Raw genomic sequence first — 27506 nt, 5'->3', positions numbered from 1 at the left:
CCTGTGGCAGGACTCTGCCCAAAGCTGTGGGAGAGAAACGGTGAGAACCAGGCAAGCTGCCTCCTCCTCGGAGCCCTCCACTGACCCGTGAGCCCCCAGGCCCGGGAGGACGCATCGCCAAACAGGGGCACCCGGACTACCCCAGGCACAGGGGAACACTGGTGTCCTCCTCTGACTGAGCCTCCCCTGGGGACGTCCTGAGTGACAGGTGAGTGTGGACCCAGCCTGAGCTACCACCAGAGCTGAGCATCAGAAATCACAAACAAATCCCAACTCACTGGTTCCAGCCTGCACCCTGAACACTGAGGGTACCAAGGCCTGTCACAAACACGCTCGGGTCCTGGCTGAGTTCATCTCCACACCTGCCCCGTGAGCCAGACACTCCCATTAGCTTTCTTCTCATTTCCCAAATGAGGAAACTGAGGCATGGAGCAGGGAAACTCACTTGTCCAAGGCCCTTAACCATTCCTCCCTGACAATGGCCTGGCCTCTGTGATCAGGAACTCTGTTTAGCTGGCTCAAGGCAACAGCAGAGCAGGTCCTCAGACAGGGTGGGGCAGTAGTCCCTGCCTGGCCTGCTTTGTGGCCTGACCACCCTGTCCTTACCTGCCAGTGTCTGGAAGCCCTTCAGAGGGCTCAGCGACCCTAAAGTCCCTGGCCAGTCCCTTCCCTCCACCAGAGCCTACCACATGAGAAACAGGTCGGTATTGGGGTTGTCCTGCAGATGGAGGTCCCAGATCAAAGTCCAGAGCTTGGGGGATGGGCCAGCTGTCCCCGGGTCCCCAGCAGTCCCCTGTCTGCTCATCTCCTCTCCAGCTCGGCCCAATAACATGCGGTGCTTTGGACCCACTGCCCTCACTGTGGTTGGCTCCCAGGCGGGCTGGGCTGGGGGTCTCAAGTCTCCCAGCCTGAAAGGCAGTGATGGGGGCGGGACAGAGCCTTGACCACAGCCCTCTGGAGGGTCTTGCTGACGAACCTGTGGCCTAAGGGGTGGCTTCAGGACGGGGCCATAAAAACGCATCACAGAGGTCACCGAATGTCCAAGCCCAGCCAAAGGGTCTGACCTGGCCCAGGCCCCAAGGCCCAGCAGCCAAAGCCTCAGGGTTCCACACACGGCAATTAACCAAGGAGGGCACAGCCTCGCCTTGCCTCAGGGAAGCACCGTGCAGAAGCCCTCAGGAGATGTCTGAGGACGCCTTGGGGTGGGGGTGTTGTCCACAGCGCGTCTGTGGCTGGAGGGAGTGGGAGAGGGAGGCGCCATCGTCCCGCACACAGCGGCCTGGCTCCTTGTGGCCCAGCCTGAGAGATCCACACACGTGCGCCCGGGACACAGCACGTTGACATCCGCAAAAACCCAGAAACAACCCCCTCTGGACTCAAGAATATCCGTTACATCTTGTTTTTAAATGAATGAATGAATGAAGACAGGAGAGTGCAGAGGTAAATAGATAAACAAAGGCAGCCCTCAAGCATAGCAGGAGAGGGTATCGAGAACCAGGGATGTTGATGAAACCACGATTTGGGAGCCCTAAGGAGCACGGAAGAGAAAATCCAGACTCCAGTAAGGGAGACCCCGCACCCGGTCTCTCCCCTAGGATGTTGAGGACACGAGGCGGAACTGTCTCTGAACTCAGCTCTTGGAGTCCCCATCCCTCCTGGGACAACCGCATCCCAGCCCAGTAACCAGAGATACAAAAAGAGCTGGCATCTACCTGCACCGGCGAGGTCTGGTCCGTCCTCCTCCCGGCTGCTCTGCAGACACTGTACTGGCCTCAGCTCCTGGGCCATCCTGGGGCCTCTGGGCAGGGTCTCCGTGGGGGCGCCTGGCCGGGTCTCGGACTCCCGGGTGGGAGGGTGGGTGGCTGTAGATGCTTCCAGAGATCCACAAACAGCCTGAAAGGAAAAGAGGTGGACATGGTGAGCCTGGGCCACGCCTGCAGGGGATGACACATGAATGGACTCTCCGGCTGTAGGTGCCATTCCTCCCTAACAATGGCCTGGCCTTGGCATCAGGGACTCAGACTGGCTGGCTCGGGGCAACGGCAGAGCAGGTCCTCAGTAAGGCTGGTGCCAGTGTCTTCCCCGCCCAGCAAGCCCGGCCTAGGTGACACCAGGCTGGACCCCTGCTGCCGGGGTTCCATACAGTCCCATCTGCTTGGTCATCCAAAACTGGAGCTTCTGGAGCCCTTGTGGCAGCTGGCCAGCACTGCAGGGAGCCCAGAAGCATCTAAGAGGCAGCCTGAGGCTGATCCCAAAGGTCCAGCCTTGTCCTGTCCCCTAGTGGTGGTGGGGACAAGGTTTATTCTGTGGTCCTTGCCCAGAGACCCCCTGGGGCCTGGCACTTGGCTCAGAGACCTGGGCAGACCATCTCAGCCGCATCCTGCAAATCAGGAAAAGGCCCTCATCCGACTCCCCGCCGAGGATGCTCTTCCAGATTGGGCCGCTGGGCACCTGGTACGATCCTGAGCTGTTATTACCAGCAGAGGAGCAGCAGACAGGACCCTCACCTCTCTGAGCAACGGGAGTGCCTTGATTACAACATGACAACCTGGATACAGGGCCAGGCACGGTGGCTCCCGCCTGTAATCCCAGCACTTTGGGAGGCTGAGGCAGGAGGATGACTTGAACCTAAGAGTTCCAGAGCAGCCTGGGCAACATCGGGAGACCCCATCTTTACAAAAACAAACAAATACATTTTAAAAATGGACACAGGAAGGCTGTGATTGTGATGTCTTGAGTTCTTGCAGGAGGACAGGTGGGGTGGCACCTGCTCTGGTGCACGTCCTGGTGACCAGCTCTACGCCACAAGCTGGCCGGAGTCTCACCTGTGGCTTTACTAACACAGATATTTCTTCTAGGTCCCTGCGTCAAGGGGAGTCAAAGGGAGCACAGAAGTGGTGCGACCCCCCTGGGAGCAGGCAACACTGGCCGCTGACCATTCACAGCTGTGTCCCTCCCCAGGTGCTGCCCCCTGACAAGGGAGCCCACCCGAGCGAGGACCAGGACTGCAAGGGTGCGGCCCTGGGCCTCAGGGCACTTTTGCAGGAATTCTCCACCCTGCTGTGTGCACCTGGGCTCACTGGTCCCAAGGGGAGCAAGAACTACCATGCCGACGACGATGATGGGGATGCTGACGGTGATGACGCCAACTGCCCGTTACTAAGGGCCTACCTGTCCCGAGCTCTGCATGGAACTTGGAATAACTACCAGTTATAACTATAAGGATGAACACGGTTAATCTCCATCCACACTGCAGGGGGTCATCCCATTTCCACAGCCCTCACTTTTTTGTAATCTTTATTTTTTATTTTATTTTTAACTTTTTGAGATGGAGTCTCGCTCTATCACCCAGGCTGGAGTGCAATAGTGTGATCTCAGCTCACTGCAACCTCCACCTCCTGTGTTCAAGCGATTCCCCTGCCTCAGCCTCCAGAGTAGCTGGGATGACAGGTGTCCGCCACCACGCCCGGCTAACTCTGTTTTTTTTAGTAGAGATGGGGTTTCACTATGTTGGCCAGACTGGTTTCAAACTCCTGACCTCAAGTGATCCGCCCACCTCTGCCTCCCAGAGTACTGGGATTACAGGCGTGAGCCACCGCGTCCGGCCACTTTTCTATAATCTTTAAAATTGTCATAAAATATACCAGGCCGGGCGCGGTGGCTCACGCCTGTAATCCCAGCACTTTGGGAGGCCGAGACGGGCGGATCACAAGGTCAGGAGATCGAGACCAGACTGGCTAACACAGTGAAACCCCGTTTCTACTAAAAAATGTAAAAAAACTAGCCGGGCGAGGTGGCGGGTGCCTGTAGTTCCAGCTACTCGGGAGGCTGATGCAGGGGAATGGCGTAAACCTGGGAGGCGGAGCTTGCAGTGAGCTGAGATCCAGCCACTGCACTCCAGCCTGGGCGACAGAGCGAGACTCCGTGTCAAAAAAAAAAAAAAAAAAATACCAAACACAAAATTTTCCATTCTGACCATTTCCAAGTGTGCACTGAGTACATTCCCAATGTTGTGCTACCATTACCACCATTCATTTCTAGAACTTTCTCATCATCTCACACAGCAACTCTGTCCCCATTAAAAGGCTCCCTGCTCCCTGCCCTCAGCCCTGGCTGTTGGCATCTGCTCTCTGTCTTGGTGACGGGCTGCTCTAGTTGGCCCATCCCCTTTCCAGGAAGGGTTGGTAGGAGCCTGGGGTCACAGGCAGGGTCAGTCCAGGCCAGGGGCTTCAGAGGCCTGGGTGTGGGAGGCTGAGGGCCTGCCGTCCGGTGAGGTGGTGAGCTAAGCCCCCCAGCTTGAACAACAAACTGCGCTACCAGGCCCCTGTCGTGGGGGTTGGTGACCCTCCACTTCTCAATCATGAGCTCCAGGGACAGGAGGGTTGTGGAAAAGCAACTTTCTGTTTATCTGTTTTTTTTTTTTTTCTTTTAGGGATTAGTGCTATAAAACCCAAGTGCCTAAGTGAGACGGATGGTTTGGAATTCCTCGGGCAAGCGCAGGCTCCACCGGCTCTGCATGCGAAGGACATATAAATTTACCATTTGTTTCCGGGAATGCTTTAATTTATGGGATCCATATGGTGACACTGGCCAGACCACAGCCCCCACAAATCCCACAGGCGTGCCGGCGGCTTAGGCTGGAGCCAGGAGGCGGCACCTCGGACCAACACACTTTATTCATTCATCCACTCACGGCCCAGGGTAACCCCATCAGGACGGCAGGTAGCCTGGGGCCTATACTAACGTGGTTTCCACCCTGGGGACTGAGCCACTCCCGCAGCCTTGCCCCGAGTCGTCTCGGGCAATGCTGCAGGTGATGCTAAAGAGAGGAAGGCTTGGAGCTGCTGTGTCCATGACGGGGCACGGACAGCAGCTCCAGCCAGCCCCAGAGGCTCCTGGTGCCAGGGAGGGCTTACGGGGCAGCACCGGTCATGCTGGGCCGCATCTGTGTTCAAGCCCCCAGGGGATGGGCTGGAGGGGTGCAGGGGAGGGCTGTGCCATGCCCCAGTCTCGACCCCTGCCCACCTCCTGGTCCCTCCTGGAGCTGGGGGGCCAGGCTTCTGCTAGAGGGAGAAACTGAGAGGCCCCTCCTGGGGTGGAGATGGCTCCCAGAAGCGGGACTGTGAGTGTAAGGAAAGAAGTCAGCAAACACAGCTGTGGTGAGGCTCACCGTCCGCTTAGCTCAGCACTGGAACAAAAGAGAAAACAACCCTTTTTACTGAGCACCTACTATGTGCCAGGCACTGATCTAGGGCTTTATACTGATTAGCATAGTTAATCCTTCCAATAAGGCATGGAGGCAGGAAGAGATGAACTGAGCGGTCTGAGCTCCCACAGTAACTGGAGGTATATGGAGTTGACCTGAAGCAGTTGTCTGTAACCTCAAACAGCTTACAAAACAACTGAAATACAGCTTTTCAGTAGAGAACAGAAGATGGCAAGAGGGAACACCACTGGGGGAGATGGGAGCACAGATGACAAGTACTACAGGAGTTTGAGGATGGGAGGGGTCAGCAAGGGTTGGGGAAATCCACACGGGCTTCCTGGAGCAGCTGGAATGTGAAGTGGGCCTTCAAGAGGAGTAGGATTTGAAAGGGAGTAGGAACAGGAGGGACAGCATTCCAGGTGTGGGAGGCACCTGCACAAGGCGCCAGAGGCAGGAACACACATGAGATTGTTCAGACACGGAGCCAACTGGGCAGCGGGCTTCCTGCAAAGGCAGCTTGGACGGGCTCCTGCTCTGCCTTAAGGGGCTCGCAGTCTGGGACAGGAGTTGGAATACACGTCCCCGCAGGGGCCAGGAGGGGAAACTCCGCAAGGGCACCGAGTGGAGAAGACTGCAAGGAGACAGCCACAGCCCTTCCCAGGGTCAGCAGGTATCGCCTTGATGGAATTGAGTCCCACTTTCACAGATCTTCTGATTTTTCAAGAAGAATCTGGGAATCCTCTTTTTAAAAATGTTTTTATTAAGAGACAGGGTCTTGCTGTGTTGCCCAGGCTGGCCTTGAATTCCTGGACTCAAGTGATCCTCCTACCTCAGCTTCCCAGGTAGTTGGGGCTACAGATGGATGCTACCACTTCTGGCTTTGGGAATCCTTTTTTTTTTTTTTTTTTTTGAGACGGAGTCTCGCTCTGTCACCCAGGCTGGAGTGCAGTGGCCGGATCTTGGCTCACTGCAAGCTCCGCCTCCCGGGTTCACACCATTCTCCTGCCTCAGCCTCCCGAGTAGCTGGGACTACAGGCGCCCGCCACCTCGCCCAGCTAGTTTTTTGTATTTTTTAGTAGAGATGGGGTTTCACCGTGTTAGCCAGGATGGTCTCGATCTCCTGACCTCGTGATCCACCCGTCTCGGCCTCCCAAAGTGCTGGGATTACAGGCTTGAGCCACCACGCCCGGCCTGGGAATCCATTTTTTAAAGTTGAACTCTCCCGATGATGAAGTGTCAGCAACTAATCCCCGAAATGTGAAAACACTGTGCAAACCCTCATACACTTTTGATGAGAATGCAAAATGATGCAGTTGCTTCACAAAACAGCCGGCAGTCCATCAAATGGTCTAACATAGGGTTACCTTGCAACCCAGCAACTCCACTCCTAGACATACAGCCAAGAGAACTGAAAACATCCAGCCATCCGCACACAAACTTGTACAGGAAGGTGCGTAGCAGCCCTCAGTCCCACAGACAAATGAATACTGACTGCCAACAACCCAAGTGAGTGTGGAGGTGGGTTCTTCCCTGGTCGAGCCCCCGAGTGAGACTGCGTCCTGGCCAACAAACCAAGTGAATGTGGAGGCGGGTTCCTCTCTGGTTGAGCCTCCATGTAAGACTGTGTCCTAGCCAACACCTTGATCTGCAGCCCAGTGAGAGACCCAGAGCAGAGGGCCCAGTTGAACTGTGTGATAATAAACATGTGTTGTTGCAAGCTGCTAAACGTATAGTACTTTGTTACACAGCAATAGAGAGCTGATAACAGTTCTTAAAGTTCTAGAACAGCACCTGGCCTGGGTATCAGTGTTCCCTGGTACCACTGTCTGCTGAGCTGTGTGTGTCAGAAACAGAGGGAACCAGGTGCCAGTCCCTCCCCTGGCCTAGCTCTTCCCACCACTGTGACTCTTGCTGGGAGTGAAAGGATTTTACCCCCTTTCTTTGTCAGCAGCTGGCCTGGCTCCCAGGGGAGCCTGGTCAATATTAATGGACCGGCAAGGCTGCAAGGCACACAGGGTTTTGTGAATATGGATTATCTCATGCTCAGCACCATCTTGAAGGTGGAGGCAAAGGTTCTCAGCCAGGTAATCAAACAGAGGCAAAGGGCCCCCCTTCCTTATCCTTCTAAGGCCACATTTACAACAGTCCCTGAAAAAGCAGGCCCTGAAACCTGCATATGTGCTGTGCCTTCTCTACCAGAGCCAGGAATTCCAAGCCCACAGTGGGTCTGGATTTAAAGTACTGTTGTGCCTGGCCCTGCAATATCATCATCCCCCACTCCTGGGGGGCCCTGGAGAACATGGCATCTCAGAGCAGTCCAAGGGGCCCAGGCAGATCGGGCCTCGGACGACTGGCCAGGCTGGGAAAATGCCATTGTTTCCTGAATTTCCCTGGACAAGAGCCACCACCTTTAAAGCTTTAGTCAGTTAATGGGGAAGGGTGAAAGGGGGAAATTTAATAGGGTTCTTCCAAATAAATGGGGATTCACAGCCTACCGCTGAATAGCCTAATGAGATCCTGCATTGTTATGCTTTCTCCAGGGAGCTGGAGTGGTTTCTGGAGAAAGCCGACTCCTGGTAGACTCAGGGGAGGAGGGTGTGGGGGAAGACAGATGCCACATCCCTGCTCCAAAGAGGAAGACTGTGTGTGTGTGCATGCACACGCGTGTGGTCAGTGCCAAGTTTTATTAATTTTATTAGTCCATGAGATCCCGAGGTCTGGGAGCCCCAGTCTATTTCAGGTTTTTTTGTTTGTTTTTGGTTTTGAGATGGAGTCTCACTCTGTTGCCCAGGCTGGAGTGCAGTGGTGTGATCTCAGCTCACTGCAACCTTTGCCTCCCGGGTTCGAGCAATTCTCCTGCCTAAGCCTCCCAAGTAGCTGGGACTACAGGTGACCACCACCACGCCCAGCTAATTTTTGTATTTTTACTAAAGACGGGCTTTCACCATGTTGGCCAGTCTGGTCTCGAACTCCTGACTTCAGGTGATCCGCCTGCCTCGGCCTCCCAAAGTGCTGGGATTATAGGCATGAGCCACTGTGTCCGGCCCCAGTCTATTTTTAAAAATGGTTTATTGATATATAAGTCACACACTATACAATTCACCCATTTAAAATGTACCATTTGATGGCTTTAATGTAGGTATAAGCTGTGTAACCATTACCACCATCCGTTTCAGAACATTTTCATCACCCCCAAAAGAAACCCCCATCCCCATGCACAGCCCCCCCTCAACCCCATCCTTCCAGGCCCTGCAATCACTCATTTGCTCTGTCTCTGTGGACTGGCCTCTTCTAGACATTTCATACAAATATCATTTCTGGACATTTCATACAAATCCAATATGTGGCCTTTTGTGCTGCCTTCTTTTTAAAGTTAGCACCATGTCTTCAGGTTTGTCACGTTGTAGTGTGTAAACCAGTATTCTGAACAACAAAAGACATTCCAGTTTGAGGACCCGCGGCAGCCCAGGGGCTGCTGGACAGAGACGTCAGAATTCCCTTCTCCAGGAGCCTCCTCGGCAGGAACTGGTTGGTTGTTCACGGAGCCAGTTCCCTCTCCCTCCTGGGCATCCAGCCAGATTCCATCTCCCGGCCTCCCCTGTAGAAGGGCACAGCTGGTGCCCCAGGTCCTGGCTACTCTCCCAGCTGGGAGATCTTAGTGAAGCGGCTTCACCTCTCCAGGCCTTGGTTTCCTTTTGAGTACGATGAGAGCGGCACTTTGGGAGGCCAAGGCAGGCAGATCACTCAAGCCCAGAAGTTCAAGACCAGCCTGGTCAACATGGCAAAACCCTGTCTCTACTAAAAATGCAATAATTAGCCGGGCACAGTAGTGGGCGCCTGTAATCCCGGCTACTCAGGAGGCTGAGGCAGGAGAATCACTTGAACCCAGGAGGCAGAGGTTGCAGGGGCAGAGATCATTGCACCACTGCGCTCCAGCCTGGGCGACAGAGCGAGACTCCGTCTCAAAGAAAAAATGATAGTGACAACACAGTACCCACCTCCAAGAGGAATGATGGAGGAAATTCAATGAACTCTTCTGCTGAGGCACTTGGACCATAGCAGGTTCCCAACAAACTAGCTGATCCTGTGAACTAAGGGCGGGAGCATCAGGAACAAGAATCGAAGCATCACGGCAACCCCATGGCCCCGAAAAGCTTGAAGGGGTGTGTGCTGGGGAACGCGCCTTGGCCTTGGGTGCAGATGGTGGGGGCGGGGCCTGTCCACTGACCCTTACACCCTGGCCTCTGGGCAGCTCCAGCTGGTAGGGCTCTCCTAGCTGCCGGCCTGGAGCTCCATGACAGTCTAGGGTCCCTGAAGTCACAGGGGCAGGATGCTCTGAACAGCTAAATTTCAGGAGAATGGGGCCCACCCACTTTTCCTGACCAGCCAGAATCATCTCTTCCTTCCAAGCAAGCTCCAGGTGCGCCCCAGGAAGCCGGGGCTGCTGATCTTGAGTAAAACACACGTAGGCCTGAGTCCAAGCTGCCACTCACCTGCTGGTGTGACTAGGAGAAACCAAGCGAGCCACAACTGCTCTGGCTCTCAGCTGATGTCTCCAGGAAGTGGGCTAGTAACACCTGCCTTACTCGTCCCAAGTACCTACTATGTGCCAGGTGCTGGTTGAGCACCGGCCATAGGCAGCCCATTTTATCATCCCAGCAACCCCACCTGAATTCTCGGAGGCACAGAAGTCAAGTCAGCTGCCCAGCGTCACCCAGCCGGTCACAGTGGGAGCCGAGAATGTAGGCCAGCATGTGTCCTCTGTCAAGTACCTAGTCCCCGCCCAGTGTCCAGGGCACAGTAGGTGCTCAGTAAACACTGGCAAAGCCTGGTTCCGCACCCCCATGCCTAGCAGCCGCACAGCAACCCAGGCCGTGATCTGGGGCAAGTAGGTTTGTGCTGCTGGTGAATGGCAGAGAAGGGAGGTTTGCTGACGGGCTGAGGCTGATTTATCTTGAGAGCAAAGCAGGGAAGATGAGACAAGGAACACAACCGCAGGAGGGGAAGAGACGCCAGCATCCTGACAGCACAAAAGAATGCAACGTCACCTCCTTTTCGCCCTGAGGAAAAATCAAGCACAGGCACGAAGCCAAGTGCAGGGGGAAAGGCGGTCCCTTCCCCAGAGCACTGGCAGGGTGTGTGCGTTGGCTAGGGAGGGCGGCGGGCACAGCCAGCCCAGGAGCACCTCCCCTTTAATAACTAAAGGGTTATTAAATGTGCACTGGCCAGAGGCTCCTGCCCCTGCTGGGGACGCTCAGGTTGCAGCACCAGTGCCGTCATCTGCCAGGGAGGGAGAGAAGGGAACACGGACAGGCCAGCCCTGCCACAGGAGTCCTCTTCTCCCGCTGTCCTGACCCGCTGTGGCCCCACACAAAGCCCACCTAGCAAGACTTTCTGCTCAACCTGCCCTGATGGGATTTCTTGTTCTGTGCTTCAAGCTAGTGTGTCAGAAGCCAAAAACAGTATTTTACGCCCCTTAATTCCCTGTAATAGCTCCATAATGGCAAGCAGAGGACTCCAAATACAGCAATAAAGGGAATGATAAGGCTTCGGGTCAGGGGGAGATTGGAGATGCCGAATGCCGAGTCCCTGATAAGCAGACAACTAAAGGGTTATTAAATGTGCGCTGGCGACCGGGTGTAATTGGAAAGTTATTAGATATGGAATACACACAGCACCCGGCAAATGAGTAATCAGGGACTAATTAAGCACACGCCACACGGCAGATCGCGCGGGAGAGGCTGGTGGCTGCCACATCTGTGACTGCAATTAGGACCGCTCCGGCTGCAGCGCTCCCGGCTGGGGTTGGGGAGCGGCGGGGTGGGTGGGGGTTGGCTGTCTCGGGCAGGGCGCCGCAGCTGGGGGGTCAGAATCAGACTCTCCCCGCTCTCTCGGGGGCTGGAGGGAGGGAGGCACCAGGCTCCTACAGCCTTGAGGACAACAGAAGCTCAATTAGACACATGGTCCAGGGCTCGAAAAAATAAAAAGGTGGTTCTGTCCCAGGCTTCAAGTTTGGCCAGGTGATGGCTGGCTGCAGCTGCCTGAGCCCTCTAGACATCCATGAAATACATGCACAAAAGCACGACCCAGAGCCAGGCAGGCCGGGCGAGAATGACCAACCCATTTTATAGATGAGAAAACTGAGGCTGAGTGGACAGAAAGTGGGCAGAGGTCGCCCAACTAGATCCTCTTCCAGCAGGCACAGAGCACCTTGCCTTGGGTGTCTGGGTTAGGGAAAGGAGCCTGCATTTCCTGGAGGGGCAGTGACCAAGATCAAGTGGAGAAAGAGAGGCTAGATGCAGCTGGGTGACCAAGAAAGAGCTGGGACCTGAGCAGGAGCGAAGGTAATCTAGGGAATGCCTCTCTGTGTCATGTCCCTGGCCTCAGCTTCCTCCTCCATAAAGGTGGAGCTGAGTCCCACCCATAGTTCTAAACTGGATGGGTTGATGGACAGATGAATGGACAGATGGATAGGCAGTGGATAGTTGGATGGATGGATGGATGGATGGATGGATGGATGGATGGATGGATGAAGAGTGGATGGATGGATAGATGGACAGGTGGATGGATGATGGACGGGTAGACAGATGATGGACAGATAGATGAATAGTGGATGGGTGGATGGATGATGGGTGGATGGTGGACAGGTAGGTAGCCTGGCCAAACTTGAAGCCTGGGACAGGCCTTTTTATTTTTTCAAGCCCTGGACCATGCGTCCTGGACCATGAGGCAGCTGTGCATTCCAGCTTAGCACAAGAAGTCCATGAGTGCATTTGCTACATAAAGAGTAGAAGAAAGAAGGGGACCCAACCCTGCCTGCCGCAAAGAAAAGCTTGTCATTGGAAGATAAGAAAGTCCCTGGTTCAAGGCCTCAAGGGCTGCCAGGGTTGAAAAATCTGGGTTCAGTTGACACTGGGGCTTGTCTGTCCCTGACCAGGTGGAACGGAGGGTCCCAGAGCGGAAGCTTGCAGCAAAGATGGCTTTTGCAATGCCTGCAGCCACGATGTCCACAGCAGCTACTGAGGGCCAGGCCTGAGCTTGTCCCTGCAGGTGTTGACCCATTTAAGCCTTAATCAACCCAGTGAGGCAGGAACTCTGTGTCCCATTATACAGATGAGGTCACTGGGGACAGAAAGGTTGGCACACTTGCTGTGTCTGATCCCATTGTGGGATGGGCGGGTGGGGCACGGGTCTTTCCAGGAGGGTCACTAGAAAGCAGGGATCCATGTTGATGGCACTGAGAGCCTCAGGACACACTTAGGCTCGGAGGCAGTTGATGGTCCCTCACAAGGCTGGCACAGGGCAGGAGGTCACTGCTTCCCGAGGCAAGAGCGCCTCCTCATGGCTATCAGGCAACAGGGTGCTTGGGTGCTGCTGGGGAATCCAGCCGGGCCAGGGTAAGTGGCCACCGCCCCAAGATGTGGAGGCCCTGAGACCTCGGCACCAGCCCAAGAACCTCCTCCTAGTGGCTGGCAGTAGGAGCTAGACTGAGCTCAGACCGGCTCGCCATTGACATCCTGTCTCTCCCAGGGACCCCCTCCCAGACCCAGTGGTAGCCCCCCACCCCCGGCCTGCTCATCTCCTGCCTCCAAGAGTGACAGCCTCCTGCTGGGCCCTGGGTGTACAGCCCTGCCAGCCACAGCTCTCCAACACCAACGGGCAGCGGCCTTCCTGAAACACCACACTTATCCCGCCAACCCTTTACCAAAGTTCTGACCCTGTCACGTGACATCTAAGAGCCACGTTATTTGGTTAAGCTTAGCTCTGCATCCACATTTCTGTCACACCCTCATATCCACCCATCCAGCCAGCCACCCACCCATCATCCATCCATCCACCATCCACCCACCTGTCCAGAATCCACTCACCTGTCCACCATCCATCTGCTCATCCACCATCCATCTACCTGTCCATCACCCATCCACCTGCCCATCATCCATCCATCCATCCACCATCCACCACTCATCCATCTACCTGTCCATCATCCACTCATCCACCATCCGCCCACTTGCCACCATCCACTCACCTGTCCACCATCCACCCACTCATCTACCATCCATCTACCTGTCAATCACCCATCCATCCACCACTCATCCATCTACCTGTCCATCACCCATCCACCCGCCCATCATCCATCCATCCATCCATCATCCATCCATCCATCATCCACCCACCTGCCCACCATCCATCCATCCATCCATCATCCATCCATCCATCATCCACCCACCTGCCCACCATCTATCCATTCATCCATCATCCATCTACCTGTCCATCATCCATCCATCATCCATCCACCACTCATCTATCTACCTGTCCATCATCCATCCATCCATCATCCACCCACCTGCCCACCATCCACCTACTCATCCACCATCCATCTACCTGTCCATCATCCATCCATCCATCATCCATCCACCACTCATCTACCTGTCTATCATCCATCATCCATCCACCCATCATCCACCCACCTGCCCACCATCCACCTACTCATCCACCATCCATCTACCTGTCCCTCACCCATCCACCCACCCATCATCCATCCATACATCGTCCATCCTCTACTCATCCATTCATCCATCATCTATCCACCCATCTATCATCCATCCATCCATCATCCACCCACCTGCCCAACATCCATCCACTTGTCCTCCATCTATCTACCTGTCCATCATTCATCTACCCGCCCATCATCCCTCCATCCATCATCCATCCACCCATCCACTATTCATCCATCTGTCCATCTTCCGTCCACCTGTCCATCATCCATCCATCCATCATCCACCCACCTGCCCCTCCATCTATCCATCCATCTACCCATCCATCGTTCATCCATCCACCCATTCATCCACTTGTCCATCTGTCCACTGCCTGTCCCTCTGTCCACACACCTATCCATCCACTCATCCACCTGTCCATTCATCGACTTGTCCATGTGTCCACTGTCTATCCATCTGTCCATCCAGGCATCTATCCATCCATCCACACATCCACTGTTCATCCACTCATCCACCTGTCCATTTGCTCATCATCCATCCATCCATTCATCCAGTAAACGTTTACTGAGTACCGACTCTGTGCTAGGCTCTGTGCCTGGGATGTAGCAGCAAGAAAAACAGCTAAAACTCCCTGCTGACATTCTGGTTGGGGAGACACACAGTATTTTAACATGATTATGAATAAACAAAGTGTTCATCTGTCCGTCAGCAGGAAGTGCCATAAAGACAAACAGCAGGAGAACAGGATGGAGAGAAGGGCAGGTGGGTGGAGAAAGTAATGGATGGGTGGGCAATGGTAGAGATATCATTTTCCATAGGATGGCCACACTGAGAAGAGCGTATTTGTGAAAAGACCTGAAGGAAACGAGGACACCAGCCACGGAGATATCTGGGGAAGAGTGTTCCTGGAACAAGGAACCGCAAGCGCAATGGCCCAGAGGCAGCAGCACATTTGCAAACCTTTTCTTAAAGGGCCAGATGGTATTTTTGGCTTTGTGGGCTGAATGGTCTCTGTCAAAACCACTCAGCTTTGCCACTGCAGCTCCCAAGCAGCCTCAGACAATACCTAAATGAACATGTGTGGCTGTTTCAATAAAACTTTATTTATGGACACTAAAATTTGAATTTCATATAATTTTTATCTGTGGTGAAATACTGTTCTTCCTTTGGGTTTTGTTTTTGGCAACCATTTAAAAACATGAAAGCCTTTCTTAGCTCATGGGCCGTCCAAAAACAGGCAGCCAGCTGGACTTGGTCCGCAGGCCCCTGTTCTAGAAGCAGAGAGGAGGCCTGGGGTTTAGGAGGGGGTGGGAGGTGGGGCACTGTGCATGCCGACTCCTAAACACAAGGAAATTTCTTGTAGGCAAAGCCTGTCAGGGAGGGGGGCTTGTGGGAGGGGGTGGCTAAGCCCTGACAGAAGAGGCGAACCTGGGAGCCATGGTAAGGGCAGAGCAGGGCTGGCTATAGCAGCACCCACGAGGTCACCTGCATCTGCCCGAAGGTGGCAGACGGCTCGTTCCAAAGCACACATGGCACCAGCCAGCTTGTCTGCAGCACCGGCTCCTCCCCTCCCTTCCCTCTCCAGCCTGGGAAGCTGCATCCTGCTGGGGCTGAGGGCACAGACTCAGCCTTGCCTGCTTCAAAGTCCAGCACTACCTGATGAGTTGTGTGCCTGCTGGCAAGTGGCTCTACCTCTCTGGGCCTTGGCTACCCCATCTGTGAAATGGAAACAGTGACAGTGCCAGCCTCCTGGGGCAGCTGCAAGGGCCAATGAGTCTGTGCTGTGAAGCTCTGGGGCAGGGCCTGGCCGGGCAAGGGCACTGCAGGATAAACAGGGAGCGGGCCAGCGCTTCACAAACGCTCCTGGTGCCCATCACATGTGCCCCACATGCCTGTCCTCTACACATTCGCCGCATCACAGCTTCTCAGGGGGCATCTCTCAGTCCCAAAACAAGGGCTTCTGTCATCCTGGGAGCTTCAGGCAGCCAGTCAAGGAGGCTCCCCGGGCAGGGTCCCGCTCGGCCCAGGGTTCCAGGCGAAAGCAATGCGCGGGCTGCTCACAAACCTTGCCAGCTGCCTAAGGTTCCCTCTCATCCCAAAATGCCCCCTGCCTTCCTCCCAGCAATGTTCTGTGCCACCTCCTCAGCCAGGGATCACACCCTTTCCCCTGGGCGCCGTCCCCAGCTCCCCTCCCCAAGCAGAGCTGGCTGCACCCCAGCCCATGTCCATTAGTGGCACATCCCAGTGCAAGAGATTTGGGTTACCGATCTGCACCCCCAGACCGTCAGCCCTGTGTGAACAGCACTCCCAGGCCCCGTCCCCAGCACAGCCGCTGGAGGAGACATATCTGAGTTATGCAAGGAGCCATGTTCCTGGGTGAATGGTGTTTCAGGCGCAGGGAATGGCCAGTGTGAAGGCCCTGAGACAGGAGTGTGCCTGGTTGCATTTGAGGAAAAGCAAGGAGCAGGTGGCAGGGGAGGAGCTAGGGAAGCAATGGGTCCCGTTTCGAAGGTCCCCACAGGTCCCTGGGAGGACTCTGGCTCTCATTCGCAGCGAGAGGGCAGCCTGCTGAATGTTCCGGGCTAAAGAGACATCATTTTCATTGTTGCCTTTTTAAAATTTCAACTTTTTTTGAGTCAGGATCTCACTTGTTGCCCAGGCTGGAGTGCCGTGCGATCATAGCTCACTGCAGCCTCAACCTCCTGGGCTCAAGCGATCCTCCCACCTCGGCCTCCTGAGCAGCTGGGTCTACAGGCACGCACCACCATGCCCTGCTAATTGTTTTATTTTTTGTAGAGATGGGGTCTGGCTATGTTGTCCAAGCTCATCTCAAACTCCTGGCTTAAAGTGATCTTCCTGCTTCAACCTCCCAAAATGCCAGGATTACAGGAGTGAGCCACTGGGCCCCGCAAACTCTTTAAGCTGAGATACTTGCAGATTCGCTTGCAGCTGTAAGCGGTAATGGAGCCATCCCCAACACCTTCACCCAGCCTCCAAGGGCAACCCCTTGCTCCCTGTAGTACCTGCCGCAAGCAGGAAGTGATAACCACTAATCTGCGCTCCATTCTAGAACTCGGTCACCTCAAGCACGTTAAGGAAATGGAATCACATAGCGCTCGGTCCTCTGAGGCTGGCTTTCCCATTCAGTGCGGTCCTCTGAGGCTGGCTTTCCCATTCAGTGCGGTCCTCTGGAGACGCACCCAGGTTGCCCTGTGCACCCATGGTTTGTTTCTTTTCATTGCTAAGTAGCATGCTGTGGTGCGGACATGCCACGGTTTGTTGAACTGATTTCGGGTTTAACAGGATCAAGAAGCACCTTCCTCCCTGAGAGGCTGAGGGAGGCACATCCGGCAGCTCAGCTGCTCCCTCTGCGCCTCCGGGCCTTCTCCACAGCCGCTGCTCCCCACTCCCTGCTGTCTACCACCCCCTCCGATCTTCAGAACCTGTGCCTAGCTTTCTCTGCTGGCCCCCCTTTTCAGCGGCACCCCCTCTTCATGCACAAATTGCTGGAGAGGGGTGCCATTTGTGCATGGAGAGGGGGTGCTGCTGAAACGGAGGAGGCAGCAGGGATGCTCCATTTGCTAGGCACCTGCGGAGCCCAGTGCTCCCCCCACCCTACCATCGCCTCCGCTGATGTCCCAGGCTGGGGAGGCCAGTGGCTAGGAGCAGCTAATCCATAGGGTGTGCTCCCTGTTTAGATGTGGCTCAGAGATGTTTAACAGCCTGCCAGACGTCAGACAGCCTGAAGATGACAGACTCTCGCCCTGGTGCGCCTTGAACCTCCCAGAGACAGACCCTTGTCACATGCGCTCCGAGGAGGAGGAATTCATCCAGCGGGTCTCCCAAAAGGATAGGAGAGCGGAGGCTGGTGGGGCCGCCGAGGCCCACGCCCTGGGGTCTCAGCTCGCGCGTGGGCCACCGCGGGTGAGCGTGACACAGGGACTGAAGGAGCAGAGCCACCTCAACCAGGGTAGTCAGTTTCTCCAGCGCCGATGGGGCATTCGCTAAAGTGATCACTAGGACTATTAATTTCTTCCCCAGCCCTTGCCAAGGGTATTAAGAGTGAAAAACGGCAGCTTAGCTCTAGGGAAATTCTTCAGGGTGACAAACATAAAAATAGCTCTAATTGAAGTTGATAGAAATTATATCCTTTAAAAATACACTTCCGGATGCACGGGCTGCAATGTGAGTTAATGCCAGGGCAGGGTTTCTGTCACAGGATCGTGGAAACACAGTGACAGCCACAGCCTCAGGAGATGTCACTTCTGCTTGGTGGACCCTGAGGTGTCGGGGAGGTGGCAGTGACGGGCTGGAGGGCTGGCCACCCGGCCCTGCTGACACAATCCCACCTGCTCACCCACAGTTCCTGCAGAGGAACAGCAGGCAGCCCAGGAATAGACAGACCACCTGCCGGTCTCTATTCCACTGCCGAGAGAATAGGCCCAGGGACTGAGGTCACTGGCTCGTTAGCGGCAAGGCTAGGATCCAACTCCAGCCATCACCACAAGGCCTTGCTCCCTAAAGCCTGATGCCCATCTGAAACTCACACATTAAAAAACATAAATAACAGGCCAGGTGAAGTGGTTCACACCTGTAATCCCAGTGCTTTGGGAGGCCAGGGCAGGAGGATCACTTAGGGCCAGGAGTTTGAGACCAGCCTGGGCAACATAGCAACATCCTATCTCTACAAAAATTTTATTTATTTTTATTTAGAGACAGAGTTTTACTCTGTCACCCAGGCCGGAGTGCAGTGGTGTGATCTCTGCTCACTGCACCTCTGCCTCCCGGGTTCAAGCAATTCTCCTGCCTCAGCCTCCCATGTAGCTGGGATTACAGGCGCTTGCCACCAAGCCCAGCTAATTTTTGTATTTTTAGTAGAGACGGGTTTCACCATGTTGGCCAGGCTGGTCTCGAACTCCTGACCTCAAGAGATCCACCTGCCTCAGCCTCCCAAAGTGCTGGGATTACAGTCATGAGCCACTACGCCTGGCCTCTACAAAAATTTTTAAAATTAGCTGGGCATGGTGGCACATGCCTATGATCCCAGCTAATCAGGAGGCTGAGGCGGGAGGATCACTTGAGCCCAGGAGGTCAAGGCTGCAGTGAGCTGAGATCCACTGCACTCCAACCTGGAAGACAGAACAACACTCTGTTTACTTAAAAAAAAAACAGTAAACAACAGAGTCCCTAGAGAGCTTAGAAAAATTCACATGTTCTTGCACACAGTGATGATTGACTTCTAGCAGTCAGGAAGGTTTCAATTCAGTGGATGGAAGAATCATAAGTATAATGGCAATAAAATAATAATCAACACAGGTGCAGCATCTGCTCTCTGCTCTGCCCTGTTTTAAATACTTTCCACATATTTTAATTCACTTAATCCTTGCCAGAGCCGATGAGGCACACACTGCCATTATCATCATCATTTTCCAGATGAGGAAACTTGTGCAGAGGCTCAGAGAGGTTGCATAACCTCCTAGATTGGGGGCCAGGGCAGAGCCGGGAGTGGAGCAGCACAGGGCTCCAGCCTACCCTCCCACCGTCCCCTCCCACCGTCCCACCCTCCCAGCTACCTGCAGAGTCTGTCAGCCTGACACATGGGAGAAAACCCTTGACCTGCTGACCTGCAGGAAGTGCCTCTGTTCATTCTTAAACCCAACCTAGGAATGCACCACGCACAGTGGTATCAGGAGCTGGTCCCGAACAGCTCACGTGAAGATGTTTTTTCTTTGTGTGTTTTTGGGACAGGGTCTTGCTCTGTCGCCCAGGCTGGAGTACAGTGGCGCAATCTTGGCTCACGGCAACCTTCTCCTCCCAGGTTCAAGAGATTCTCCTGCCTCAGCCTCCCGAGTGTTTGGGATTACAGGCGTGCACCACCACACCCAGCTAATTTTTTGTATTTTTAGTAGAGATGGGGTTTCACCATGTTGGCCAGGTTGGTTTTGAACTCCCCAACTCGAGTGATCCTCCTGCGTCGGCCTCCCAAAGTGCTGGGATTACAGGTGTGAGCCACCACACCCACCTTTGTTTGTTTTTGAGACAGGGTCTCCTTGGAGTGCAGTGATGCAATCCCAGCTTACTGCAGCCTTGAACTTGTGGGCTCAAGTGATCCTCCTATCTCAGCCTCCCAGATAACTGGGACCACAGGCACACGCCACCATGGCAGGCTAATTTTTTTCTACCTTTTATATAGAGGGGGTCTCACTATGTTGCCCAGGCTGGTCTGAACTCCTGGGCTCAGCCTTGCGTGATGATTCTTAAATGACTTGCACCATGTGTTTCCACTCTGGATACACCTTTATCGACTGAGATTCAGAAATGCACCGAAAGCTCACTGTCTAAGCTCAAAGCTGTGCTGAGAGAGCTGGGGACCAGGGGACAGAAAACAAGCCTGTTAGTGAATTTTAAAGTATTTATGTGGCCCCTGCCCTGGGCCAAGCACCGTTCTTGGCACTGAGGACTTGGCAGTGATCAAGACGGGAAGATTCGGCTTCTGTGAAGCTGACATTTCAGGTTAAAGGAAGACAGGCGATGTAAATCCAATCCTTCTGGTTCCACAGGCAAACACGAAAGTCACCAAAAATGAAAATGCAGATGCCGTCTCCTGGCGTAAAGACACAATTCAAGAGTCTAAGACTCTCACCAGCAAAGGATTAAGAGTCATTTTTTTAAAAAGAAGAAAAATGGAAAGATTAAAAAGAACCGCCTCCACCCCCACCCCACACCCGCTGCCTCTCTCTGCCCCCCTCCCCCTCTGCACATCCACAGAAAGAAATCTAATAATGGGAGAACATTGAGAAGACAGCAATTTTAGTGCCTTTTCACTGCCGCCTTCCCTGAAAAGATCTGAAGGGAATAATTGACTGAAGTGAGTCCCAGTTGGGGTAGAAAGGGGAAAAGGAAACATGGGAAATAAAAGGCAGAAGCTTCCAGAAAGGGTGCAGCACGCAGGCAGAGTTACGCCAGGGCCCCGTCAGTGCCACGGCCATTTGTCCGGAGAAATCAAAGCCAGAGTGAGCACAGCCCTAGGTCCGGGCAAAGACAAATGCGCCCCTTCCACAGGAGGAAAATCACGCCCCAGCTGGAAATCCCGGGTCAGCCAGCTTGGCATCCACGCCCAGGCGGACTCTAGAATAGATCATTGGGAAAACCAATTTGCAATCACGTAAAATAGCCACGAGAATTACTACGGGCCTGGCTACTGGCCTGGCTGGTGGGGAGGGAAATGGCACCAGACCCAGTGACCTCCCTCCCTTCCAGGTGACAGCAACGGTTCAGGGGAAGACAGCAGGGTTGGGGCCATCCAGCTGCTCATGACAGTCACAGCAGCGGGCGGTGGTAACATGCCCAGCTGCGACTCCACCCAAACACCCGCCGCAACGCCGAAACCAATGATGTTCACAGGATGAGATGCCCTGTGATTCTGCCTGCCACATGCCAGGCCAAGCTCTGCAGACACCTGCTCATTCCATCCTCAGCAGTATCACGAGAGTAAGGCCGCTGGCAGCAGCACCTGTCCATCACAGCTTGCCCTCCTTCATGCACTGACTTGGTTACTGTGGGCTGTGTGGCCACGGGGAAGTGACTAAACCTCTCTGGGCCCCAGCTTCCTATCTGTAAAATGGTCACAATGACAGTACCTACCTCACAGGGAAAAAAAAAGTGACTCAAGATAGGTGTATTTAGACCACTACCGGGCCTTTAGGAGCCACTGGATAAAACCTAGCTGATTGTATTTCCCTGACAGTAACCCCTTAATTATTTAATGTCATTTAAATTATTTAGCCACCACATGTGCCATGCAATGCTCAAGCACTCTGCAAATCTTACTTGCCTGATCCTCCAAACATGCCTATGACATAGGTTCTATCATTATACGCCCATTTGATGGAGGTGGAGACTGAGGCAGGGAGGGGTAAGTCAGCTGCCTCAGGTCACACAGAGCCAGCTCTGCACCCAGATGCCATCATCCCCAGCCTGCACTGTTAACCTCGGGGCACATCTACCACTCAGAATAGCCCGGAAGGTTAGGCACTCAGGGTGGCCCTATCGCAGGAAGGAGGTTCAGCAGCTGAATGCACCCAGAGGTGAGGGCAAGATACGGAAAAAGCCACATCTGGAGACGCTGAGGGGGAAGATCTGCCGATGCAGAGATGAGAACGGAGGATGAAGCAGATGACGACGCCCAGGCAGCCTGCCCCACCCTGCCGTGGGCAGCCCAGGCTCAGGGCTCCAGGGAAGAATGGCCCAGGCGGTCGGCAAGCGGGAGCCCCCGATGCAGCCGGGGCCCCTTGTGCTCATCTGGGGCAGCAGGGAAACTGCACACGGATGATCTGTATCCATTCTCCAGATCTTTATTCACACCCTGGGTTTGCTTTCAGTCACTATGAAAAGCAGCAACAGCCACCAGCACCCAAGGAGGTGGAGGTGCGGAGCAGGATGAGCCGGGCCAGCACCCACAGGCCCAGCACAGGGAAGGCGCGGCCTCTGTTCACTCTCTTGATCCAGAGGAGAGGGAGAGCCCAGGGGTGTTCCCAGCACCCTCAAAGCTCGGAGATGGGAAGAATCTGAAAGGTCACCTGCTCCAGGGTCTCCAGCTCCAGGCTGGGTCCTGCATGAGACCAATACGGAGGCTTCGGCCAGTGGTTTTCAAAAAGAAAATCAAATGGAATGAAAACATCGAATGTGCCGCATGCAGTGAAAACAGCAGAGGCTGATGCTTCCGTTTCAGACGCCGGGTGTGGCAGCATTGCCAGACCTGGACAATCAGGACTCCTGCCCCCGGGCCCTGTGCTGAGAGGAGCCCAGCCCTGGCCCACACCCAGGGGCCCCCGAAGGCAAAAAGATGTGCAGCCCAGGGCACTGGCCCCCAGCCCATCCCTGTGCCAGGTCCCCGGTTTCCCTGCTTGGAAGTCCTGAGCCTACGTGCAGGGCCTCCCCCAAGGCCTGTCCTCCTGAAGGGGCTGTCTGCCGGCGAGCCCTCCCCTAGACCCAAAGGGTAGCATGAGCTTTGAGGAGTGGGCTGGGGTGCCCACAGGCGTGGCCTGGTGTGATGCGGGACACAGTGATGGGTGAGAAGAGATGGCAACAGCAGGAGCTTCTGTCTGCACTCTGTCGCCAGCCCCTCGATGCTGGGGGCAGAGCTGGGGTGTGTGCATATGTGTGAGTGTGCATCACATGCACTACAAATGTGCATGTGGATACATGCACTTGTGTGTACATGTCTGTGAGTGTGTGTGCACCTGTATACGTGTGCCTATGTGTATACAAGCATGTGTGCATGTCAGTGTGTGCATTTGTGTGGGCAAGCATGCACATGAACGTGTGTGCCTATGTGAGCATGTGTATTTGTGAATGTATGACTGTGCATGCATGTATTTTGGCATGACATATGTGTGCATGTGCATGCCTTGTGTGTGATGTGTGCACATAAGAATTGTGAGGGCAAAGGCGGGCGTGGTGGCGGGCGCCTGTAATCCCAGCTACTCAGGAGGCTGAGGCAGGAGAATTGCTTGAACTGAGGAGGCGGAGGTTGCAGTGAGCCGAGATCACGTCACTGCACTCCAGCCAAGGCGACGAAGTGAGACTTCACCTCAAAAAAAAAAGAAAAAATGTGAGGGCATGTGTGTCAGGCTGTTCAGTGGCTCATAGCCCACCAGGTTGGAGAAGGCCACCAGTGTCCTACCCGAGCCACCAAGGCTGCAGGTGGCCTAATCTCGCACCTCTGCTTCTGCGCTTTCTGTGCTGAATGCCACCGACTAGTCGGCATCTCTGAAGCTCTGTCTTCAAAAGCTGATGAGCTGATGCTCAGGCCGGGAGCTCCTTGAGCAAAGCCTTGGCCATCCCCTGGCTCAGTGCCAGGCTTAATGAACATTTGTTGAATGAATAATCAAGGGAACGAACAAAGGCTGAAAAATCCATCAGCCAATCCCCAAACACTGCTGGAGTGGCGCATGTCAGGAGGGCTAATGGAAGCTCATTAAAGCACCAAGGCTTGATGCTGCCAAAGCGCCCCCTGCTGACCCTGGAGTCCTGCAGAACTGCAGCCGGGTCCTCACCAAGGCTTCGACAAGGACCCTGGTCTGCACCCGGGGAGCCTCCACACCCTGTTCCGCCATGGCTCGGAGACACTAGGATCCCAGAAAGGCCTGAGTCACACCTGTCCTAGTATGCGGTCCTGCCCTGGCTCTGTCCTCCTGGAACCCCAGCCCCAGCTGCTGGAAGTGCACTCAGGCCAGCCGGCCAGCAAGCTGGGGACTTCTTTATGGGACATCTGGGGTAGCAGGGAAACTCCACACTGGACGTGAGGTCTGAAGTGTGTCCCGCCCTGCTCCCAGCGCACCCAGCAGCTCGGAGGCCTCAGACAAGGCACTGGCTTCTTTGGGTATCAGGGTTCCCAACTCTAAAATGGACATGGCTCCCTCCCTTCTACCTCGTCCCTTCCTCTTTTCCTTCTCCTTCTCTTTCTCCCGGCAGCCAACAGTGTTATTGCTGCTGTCACTGTTGGTGGTGCGGGGCATAAGACTGCCACCCTGCAGCAGTGGCAGTGGGAGGGGCTGGGCACCTTCTGTGGTGCACGGCCTCACCCCATGCCCCTCCCCCTATTCTAGGCCATGTACCCCCTCACCCCAGAAACCCACGCTGCAGCACCTGCAGGGAGCCCAGCCCGCATGGCACGGCCTCTGCCTCCTGCAACTGCCCACTCCCGGCTCCATGCTAATTACTCATTCCTGCTGGATCAAAAGTCTTGTTGATTAAAAAGCAGATTGAACTCACTGGCTTGCCGAGGAAAGAATGCCAAGACAGTACGGCCCTCCGCTCGGGCCCGGGGCTGCTCCAGGCCTCAGCAGTGCCACCCAGGGCAAACGGCTGTGTCAGTGAAAAGTACTCAGGACCGGTCACCCCCGGGCTCAGAGCTGGGGCCTCCCGGGACGGGTGTTGGGAGAGAAAATGACTCCCCTCCACCCTCCGAGGTTCCTTGGCTGGGCTATGAATAAATCAACATGAGCGATTAACGGGCGAAAAACCATGTTTAATTACATGCGCAGACACGGGAGTCCCACCGCACGGGAAACTCAAACAAGGGTCAGGTGACTGTCGCTTGTATAGATAGCATCCGAGCCGAAGGAAGAGCAGGGGCCTGGGGCTTCCGGGAGTCGCAGGAGGTGAGGGAGGAGGTGCCTGGTGAATCAAGCTTGTCTTGCTAAGCAGATAAAGTCTCTGGTGATAAAAGTTGTCGGAGCAGCTCTCTTCCTGGTGCAGACACCTCACTAATGCGGCTCTCCTTTACAAATGCAAATTGCTTTTACAAAAGGACAGCTTTTCAGAGCGACTCCTGGCTCTGCAGTTTCTCAGAATAACCGGCTGTAAATATGCTGAAGAAGTATATTTTGGGGTGGCACATTCTGGTCTCCTACAGTCATATTTTGGGGTAGTGGTTCTTGAACCCCCCCATTTAGGGGGAAGAAAAATGGCGTCCCTCCACGGATCACATAGCCCCAATCAGAGGCTCCTCACAAGTGGCCCACCCCATGCCAAGCACCCCCAAAAGCCAATGCACTGCCCCTGCGCCTCAGAGTCCACCCTCTGGTCAGGACACCATGTCCTTCAAGGATGAGCAGAATCTGGGGACAGAGACAGGAGAGGAAACGCAGAGAAGGGGTGCTGGGAGAGGGGAGCTCGTCATGGCTGGAGCACCGGGAAGGACGGTGGGTGAGGCCAGAAGGGCCTAAGTGCGGGACCTTGGCAACAAGACAGTGACTCCAGCAACACCAGTGCTGCTGCCCCACACAGGCCCTGTCCAAAGTCAGCTCCAGAAACGCTGTGAGGCGTGGATAACTTTTTCCAGATGACCAAACAAAGGCCAGTGAGGCCCAGGGTCACCAGGTGGCAAGTGGCAGCTCCACATCCACACTCCGGACGCGCCAGCTCAACTCCTGCAAGGCCATGGGCAGTAGGGAGCCAAGTCGATCACAGAGTAGAGGAGTGACGGCACAGCATCATGTGTGGGGCAAGGAAGGCCGTGTGGACTCAGAAGACAGCTTGGTCAGTGCACACGGAGAGGGCGGGACCAGGAGAGTAGCTGGAGAGGGAGCAGGTCTGAGGAAAGCAGAGGCCCTGTGTCCACGCCCTGGAGGAAAGACGGTGTTGATCCCAAGGCTGATGGACCACAGGCTGACGGGGACATTTTGGTTGTCACAGTAGTATCTAGCAGGAGAGGCCAAGGGCACAGCTCGGCATCTTGCCATGCACGGGACATCCCAAATGTCAACACTACCCAGGCAGAGAAAGTGGGAGCATGGGGCCTCTGGGCCAGGGAGGGCAGGCAGGGCTGTGGAGAGGAGGAGGCTGCAGCTTGGGGCCCACTGAGGGAAGTGGCCCAACGGGATGGGATGCCCGCGCAGAGACGGCGGGGAGCTCCAGAAGTGACATCTCCAGAAGAGGCGTCCAGGTCCAGAGCTGAGGACCCTCTTTGGGCCCCCATGCCTGCCGGCCAGCTCCAAAGGCTTGCTCTCCTGTAACCCAGCCAGTTCCCAGGAGGCTGGTATGTTATTGTCCCCATTGTACAGAGGAAGAAACTGAGGCCCAGGGCCACACACAGGAAAGAGGCGGAGCCAGCTTCTGATGCAGGCTGGCCTCAGGCACCTGACCCAAGCCCCCAAGCCCTAAGGGGGTGAGGTGGGCAAAGTGGAAGGTCCCGAGGCCGGGCAGCAGCCATGCTCAGAGGAGCCTGCAAGAGAGACAAGAAGGAGGCCTGGAAGAGAAGCGTGGTGGGCTGGGCAAGCACAGGGTCGGTTGCTCCATCACACTGGCCTCTGGGGCTGCTGGCAGGGGATCTTGCCCTCTCAGTAAGGGAGACTGTTGGAGATGACCTGGGTAGGCCTGCGTGGATCAGCTGGGAGGCCTTCAGAGCCAGGCCAAGGCTTCCCTGAGGAAGGAGGACCCCTTGTGACAGCAGCTCCCCCGCCCGCCCCTCCTGGTGAGAGCCCTGCACATGCTGGGCCTGCCCGCCAGCCTCCCCACTGTGAAGTTCAGGGTCCACCTCCCACCAGTTCTGCAGCTCTGGGTGAGTGCTGGCTGATTTGGGGGTTTCTAGAAGGGTCCAAGGTTGCGGAGTGCAAAGGGATGACAGGTGGAGAAGTGGTCCCTGGTGGTGATGGTCTCTGGTGGCCTCTGAAAGGACACACTCTGGGAGCAAGGGAGGTTCAGTGTGAGAAGCTGGTGTAGACCACTCGCAAAGGCCCCGGCTGAGACAGGGGGTAAAGGGGGGTTCTGAGGTGGGACAGCATCCTCCCTGGGTGGCCAGCACATGGCCTGGCCCCTGGACCCTCCAAGAAGGGCACTCAAAAGACAAGCAATGACCTTGAGGAGAGAAGAGGCTAGAGGGGGAGAGAAGGTGTTTCAGAGGGAAGTGTAGACAGGAAGAGGCCGAATCGGTGTTTCCAGGTAAGAAAACAACTAAATCCAGGGTGGGAAAAGCATCACGCCATCCCGACCCCTCGGTTCGGCACAAAGAAGCCGAGGGAGAAGGAGAGGCCTGCGGGGTCCGCTGAGCGCAGCGCAAACCTGGCTTCTCGGTCCTGCCAGCTGGGGGCGGGGAGAAGCACACACGGGGAGGGGGGCTTTCAGCTCCCTAAGCCTCATATTAACCAAGAGCTGCTGGCTGTGGATCCTGCTGTGTGACCTTGGGGAAGTCACATCCCCTCTCTGAGCCTCTGCCGCCCCATCTGGAAAGTGGGGACACTGGTCCTGACTTGGTAGGGTTGCTGGAGGATTCAGTGAGTTAAGGAAGACAAAGTACCCGC

General features: G+C 55.2%; 1 protein-coding gene across 4 annotated transcripts in view; it reads right to left on the bottom strand.

Moving 5' to 3' along the window:
• Positions 1–27506, bottom strand: part of LOC105496790 (Gse1 coiled-coil protein) — a 505942-nt gene that overhangs the window by 310024 nt on the left and 168412 nt on the right. For all 4 annotated transcript variants that reach the window (XM_011767398.3, XM_011767397.3, XM_011767396.3 and 1 more), the window contains exon 2: positions 1713–1893. In XM_011767398.3, coding sequence (XP_011765700.3) covers positions 1713–1893 — 181 coding nt within the window. The remainder of the gene's footprint in view (positions 1–1712; positions 1894–27506) is intronic.

This window comes from Macaca nemestrina, chromosome 18 (genome assembly GCF_043159975.1).
Source record: "Macaca nemestrina isolate mMacNem1 chromosome 18, mMacNem.hap1, whole genome shotgun sequence".
Taxonomy (NCBI): Eukaryota; Metazoa; Chordata; class Mammalia; order Primates; family Cercopithecidae; genus Macaca; species Macaca nemestrina.
The sequence above is the reverse complement of the archived record's forward strand: the minus strand, read 5'-3'. Positions and strand labels throughout refer to the sequence as shown.